At 35.6% G+C, this 6,506-nt stretch overlaps 1 protein-coding gene across 1 annotated transcript in view; it reads right to left on the minus strand.

Moving 5' to 3' along the window:
- Positions 1–1,982, minus strand: part of LOC107091607 (cytochrome P450 2G1-like) — a 9,974-nt gene extending 7,992 nt beyond the window's left edge. The window contains exons 1-3 of the mRNA XM_015385628.1: positions 1,766–1,982; positions 1,436–1,598; positions 1,200–1,349 (exon numbers count right to left, since the gene is read on the minus strand). Coding sequence (XP_015241114.1) covers positions 1,200–1,349; positions 1,436–1,598; positions 1,766–1,933 — 481 coding nt within the window. The 5' untranslated portion in view covers positions 1,934–1,982. The remainder of the gene's footprint in view (positions 1–1,199; positions 1,350–1,435; positions 1,599–1,765) is intronic.
- Between the last annotated feature and the right edge of the window lie 4,524 nt (positions 1,983–6,506).

The following is a 6,506-nucleotide window of genomic DNA, read 5'->3' on the forward strand; positions in this document are numbered from 1 at the left end:
TTTTAAATAAATTGCCAAGAGGGGACCTCAATCTCTGAGCGACATTTTCATATCCAAGCGGGGACATTTACATACTGCAATATAACTGCCTGTACCTGTTTTTTTTTTCTAAAGAGTATTTGCTTCTTACAATGAATTATTTTAACTCTTTTAGGAAATTGATCATTTAACTTGAGTGAATTCTTTTCGGTATGTTGTGCCATATGCCATGATCATACTTTTTGGACATTGGGAACCAGTGTCCATATTTCATCTTGATAGGATGACCAGAGGAGAACACGCAGTTTTAGTGAATCACAGCTGGGGGACTTCTGCAGCCCCTCAGGTCTGGCATAATTTGGGACAGAACAAACATGTCTTTTGATGATGCTAATCATATCGTGTGTTTACTGCTGAGTAAAGACAACGCTAATTGATGCTAAAGAATGGACTGCATGCTACGCTAGGCTACAGGAATATGTGTTGAGCTGTTGCTGTAGCTTGGAGAAGCTTTGTTCTCTAAGGGCTAAACACTGATATAACATTAGTCTTCATATGTTCCTCCAATGCTCATTACATTTCCATTAGCAAGTATGACCAAGAGTCATTTAATGGAATCCTCATGTGTATTCCCTGCTAGCTATTTCAAAGAGGGTAAAGAATCATTTAACTAAAGATTTTTGGTTCTTGATTAAGCAAATCATTCAATAAAACATTATTTGGCCAAATAATGTTTTATTCACCTCATGTATTTGCATTGTGAATTTGTCTGTAAACATTCCAATTTCTTTGAAATTAGTGAAAAGCTAATTTGATCACATCCCAAATTCAAACACAAAAATCCATCTTAGACTGTAATATGTTTTTCAACCATGTTTTCCCCTTCCTCTTTGTACATAGTAGTTAGTTTAGTTTAGTTGAGTTTTACTAGTCTTAGTTGAGAGTGTTAAACTGAAATATGTTTGACTTGGAGCTGAATGATTTTTTGTTAATAAACGTATATTTTGAACTGAAGTTGTGGTGAATTTATTCCATGTATGTGCGGAATTAACTGTTTGATCATGATTAGTGCTCGAATCACTCTTTCATCTATTGTTCTAACACACAGTTAGTAGGACTGTGTGTCATAAACACTATATAAAAGCTGAAATAATACGTCCATATGTTATTTTTTTTTCCCCCTCAGAAGACATTAGTTTTAAAAAATGTGGATAGCAGACCTTTGTACTTGCGTATTTGAGCCCTAAGATGTTTGCTTTCCTCCTGGATCCACTCCTCCATCCCTTTACGTCCCATCCCAAAATCTCGTAAAGTTGTCAGAGTAAAGCGCCGCAGCTGACGCCAGCGTTCCCCGTTACTGATACCAATACCTGTCGAACAGAAATGTGCATTTGAAAAGGCAAACTGGAGTTTTTAGACATTAACACCATAAGAAAGGTCACATTTGATTGCTTACCAAAGCCTTTGGTGGCTTTGTACAAAAATGGCACAGGCGCTCTGCCTGTGAAGTCGTCTGCCTGGTCCACCAAGGCTTCTTTCACTGTATCATATCCTACCAGAACAACCACCCGCTGCCACCCCAGGTAGAGGGTCATCACAGGACCGTAGGTCTTACTGAGCTAAAGGTAAAAACAAACGATCTTTTAAAACTTTTTGATTTTTGCAAATGAAAGGAAAAATAAGGTAAATTCATTTTAATTTTTTATGTGTGAAGTCATCAAAACATTGAACTTCCCTCAGAATAATTGCAACAACAATACAACATGTATGGTATTCATCAACTCACCTCCAGAAAGGTTTTAAAAGGTGCATTCTTGTCTATTTGTGGCAGGTTTCCTATTAGAGGCAGTGGATTTGGTCCAGGTGGTAAACGGTAGCTCTGCTGGTTTTTAACAGAAAAGAACCAGATCAGACCTATTAGCCCTGCCAGGAGCAGAGTTGTATAAAACTCCATGCTCTTCACTGTATACAGGTTTCCCTCTTCTCTGCAGTGCTCTCTGAACTCTCTGGCTCACACTGATTGGTTCTTTCATCAGGGCAGTTGTTTATATTTAACAGAGACCTGAAAGAGGCGGAGCAGGCTCCATGTGATCTGAGAGCGGACCTTCACCTAATTATGAGGAAAAACCTGTTCAGGATTTTTGCCAAAAGAAACACGGTGAAAGGTTCAGCCTACCAGGCCACAAACAGCATTTCTCGATCACAATTTAACAGGCAAATGTATGAAGCTTTGAGAAACTTTTGTTTTAATAAGTGGTAAAAGAAAACTCAGAATCAGAATTTCATCTGTAAATAAAAAAAGAAAGAAAAACAAAGCAAAGTACCTTGCTAAATTGATTTGAATATATGACTGAAATCTTGATATGAGATAAGACATAAGTGGCATCTCCAGTACTACTGACAATGAAATGTTCTATGTGTATAACTTTCAGCGTTTTCTTTTCATGTTGTTTAAATATATCAGTCTATTATATTGCACATATTTTTTAGTGTAATGTTTACATACGTATATAAAGATATATATTTATGAAATTCCAAAAAAAAAAGAAAATTTAAAAACAATCTACTGGACTGTGTTTTCAAGTTTGAAGACATTTCACTTCCCATCCAGGAAGCTTTCTCAATTCAATGACTAGGGAATGACTTTGGAATGACTATGACCTGGATGACTGAGAAACTTCACCAGCATATGTTTATGAAAATGCGGTTTACACATGACATAAATACTTAATGTGATATATATTATGCAGTAATAAAATGGTCTTAGTGACATAAAATATAGAGACATGATAAGGATAATTTCATTTTAAGTACACTATTAATCATATAATTTTTGCTCTTATGAGGAGTGCGTTAGGATTATTATCATTGATGATGTAGGAGTTAATACATTTCTGAGCTTCCATGCCCTTTTAGGTCAATTTGACAATCGGTTGTTTATAGATACAAACGTAGTGCATATATACACTTAGTGTTTCTTGGACGAAATTTGCTAATACTTTATTCCTGTTGCAGTAGATTGAATGAATGTAATTTTCAACAGTTTCTTTTGTATCTATGGGGTGTAATCTGTGTGTATATTATGTGTTATATATGTGTATACTATATAGATAGAAATAAATTGAGCTTCTAAATAGTGGATAGTTAATTAGTAGTATCTGCCAGTTAATATCTCTTTTGTATTCTGTGAGGGAAGTGGATTTATGCTGCTTTCAGACTGTGTTGTGACACCTCAAAGAACAAAAACTGATTTGGGGACTGTTTCTAAGCGTTTTTCTACTACTTGCTAATTTCTCCTCTGATTATGAAAAATGTGTAAAAAACTGTCCGGATTATTTATTCAGGTTCTAAAACAACTTTCCCCTCTTATGCACTAATCTGCTGCATCCTCAGCCCTCTCTTATCATTTGTCAATTTGTTTGCACTGCAGCTTGACCAAGATTGAACAGGAAAAAAAAAATAGTCTAGAGTAAAAGGCGTGCATCAACTGTGTCAACTGTGGGTAAAGGTTCTTCTTCCCACATCAGGTTAAAAGTCTATTTGAGTTAGTAGATAATTTCTACCCAGTAAAATAAATAACACATCGACAAGAGTATTGTTAATAAACACTTTATAGATGTGGCTCCTTATAAATATTGTTTGGTAAGTTTGGAATTCAATATTTTACCAAGCTATTGTTGTTTCTGTGGCATGGGAAGAATTTAAACAACACCTACAACATTGGAATACTGATAAAGATTCTGTCAAATAGAACGTTCATATCGTGCTGTGCAGTCTGCTTGTTAGTTTTTTTAGGGCTGCTTGGCTGCTTACTACTGTGCTCCACTGTGCAGTGGCAGACATATGTAGATATTTTTGTGCCCTAGGTGAACTTTTGTCATAGGGCCTTATTGCCTTAATATCCCAGTTGGCCTACATGTGACAGATTCTGTAAGGCTCAGTGTTATGCATGAATGTGTTCAATGAACACTGTTTACTGCATGCGTTCATATTTTTAGTGAAGAGTGAACTGAATGGATCAGTTTTTTAGTATGAATGTGTACGAGAGCGACTTTCATTCTGAGGAGAATGAGTGACACACACAGTTCACATTCGTGTTCAATTGATAAGAACACTTTTCATTGGATAATGTTAGCTTTTACAGCACTTATTATGGCCAACGGCATGACAGCGATGGCATGTCTAGTACTGCATAATTTAAACTCATCTTCAGGTATTTCTGATGCCAGTTTTGCAGAGCGCTTTGCAGAGTTTTAAGAACTAACAAAGGAGGACTCACGCAGAACAAACTAACGTTTTTGTGCAAACTGTGCCCACCGGGACTTAACAAGTACGTCAGCCACGAATGTCAGCCAAGCCCACTTAAACTTTAAGCAATATATTGAGTTAAAGCATCTGAGCTATCTTGGGAAATATCTGTGACTGAATGAGGAAAATAAGAAATCCTCTTGGATCCAGATCCTTTAGCAGAAACTGAATGTACCTGTAATTTTCTGAAGTTCTGTGTAATTTGGCTAAATAAGGGCTTCACTGCATGTGCAGTATGCCTTGACTGCATCAAGTATTTTCCATTTCTCTCCATATATAATAATCAAACATTTAAATATGAAATATGAGGCTCTATTGTAAAGGATTGTGGCTTAATTTACCAAACTTAAACTAGTTCTTTTATAGGTTTGTGCAATTTCTTGAAAAAGTGCCTAATAATGTAAGCTTGTTCATTTTCGTCTGTGTGAAATGAACTTTGAGCTTGTTCTTTTTAATAAATATTGAATTAGAGGAGTGGCATATGAGTGGGTAAAAAGTTACCTGAAGGACAGAAAACAATTTGTAGAAGTAATAATGTAAAATCTGCTTTACACCACATCAGTTGGAGAGTACCACAAGGTTTGGTCCTCTGACCTTTACTTTTTCTTTTGTATGTCAATGACATCACTGAAGTTTATATTGTTTGCAGCTGACATGTTATTATTATTTGTTTTTACTTCTTTTTGCTCCTTTTGTTTCATTCATGATTTCATTTCTCTGCACAGGTTTTTTTTGTATTATTTTCTATGAATGAAGGAACATATTAAGTCAATAAATGAAAAGAAATAATGAACTGGCACAACATTGGTAGGAGTGCAATACTGGGAACCAAATAGCAGTGCAACTGTAACTATTTACTGTAGTACCCCTGAGCGATGGATCTAGAGGCTAATCATTTGCCACTCCTGTCACCACACTTAACCAGGGGATTTGTTGTTCCCCTTGGGATTTCATTCAATACCCCTGGAACAAGCAGTTCTCCTCTAAGCCTGATAGGGGCAGCAAGGATATCATCATGTGGAATTTCCTACTTTTACATTTTCATGCTGTTATATTGAGAAAAAGCTGAATTAAAATATGCAGCATTCACAACATTATACTACAAATAAAGATAACTAATACAGAATGTTTTTTTTATGAATAGGTGTTTATGTTTTATAGGGGAGAGTTTGTCTCTGCAGTTAGGAGTATTTTCTAAAGATAAAGAACTGTCAAGGTTAGTGGAAACTTGTTGATGACCCAAATGCAGAGCTGAAGAGGCAGGGATGATTTCTTGCTCAATTTAATGAAGAAGTAAAAACACAGAAGCAATGATCCAGAACCAATCAACAAGAACATCTGGTCCCAAAAAATAGGAGACAAAAAGGGAGGAATAAATCTAAGGAATGATGGAATGAAGAGAATCCAGGAAACAGTAACTGCAGAGGAGGAGTAAATGTGCCAGCCGGAACAATAAATGGACTAATCAAATGACTGGGAGCAGGTGTGGACAAAAGGATCTAGAAGGGAGCTGGGGGAAAGGAGAATGGCACAGGGGGGCAACAGAGAGTAAACGAGAAATACAACAGTGCTTAATAATAACTAGAAAATAACTTGGATGACACTAAGTGGAAATGAAACTAATAACTTAGAAAAAAAATGTGGTCTTATATATTTACTTATGCTATTTATCCAGTGAATTTTTTTTTACTCTTTTGTTTCACCTGCAAGGCTGAGAAAATGTCTGAGAGGTGATTTTAGACAAAACATACTTATTCCCACAACAAGCCAAACAGTTTCTCCAGGTTTGTTAAAGTGCGTATCATTTATTTTTACTCTGACACAACCTTCGCAGTTTTTTTTAATAACATAAGTAAGGGAGACAAACTCTGTCTAGTCAGAACAGGGCAGATTACTGTGCCATAAGGGCCGTATGATGAACTGTTCTCTCCTTGCAAAGATATGAAAATAAAGTGCTGACTGAGTGAAATCCATCGATCTGCTTTTATTTAACTGGGATAAATAGCTGAATACTTTTTCAAAGTTAAAACTTCAGAACCAAAAAGTCCAGAAAGGGCAGAATCATGACAAGTAAAGTGCTCAAGCCAGTTAATGTATATAGTATGTCGACCATACATACATTTAAACAGCACTAATATATGCTGTGTATATATATATATATATATATATATATATATATATATATATATATATATATATATATATATATATATATATAT

The sequence above is a fragment of the Cyprinodon variegatus genome, unplaced genomic scaffold (genome assembly GCF_000732505.1).
Source record: "Cyprinodon variegatus isolate N-32 unplaced genomic scaffold, C_variegatus-1.0 Scaffold345, whole genome shotgun sequence".
NCBI classification, from domain to species: Eukaryota; Metazoa; Chordata; class Actinopteri; order Cyprinodontiformes; family Cyprinodontidae; genus Cyprinodon; species Cyprinodon variegatus.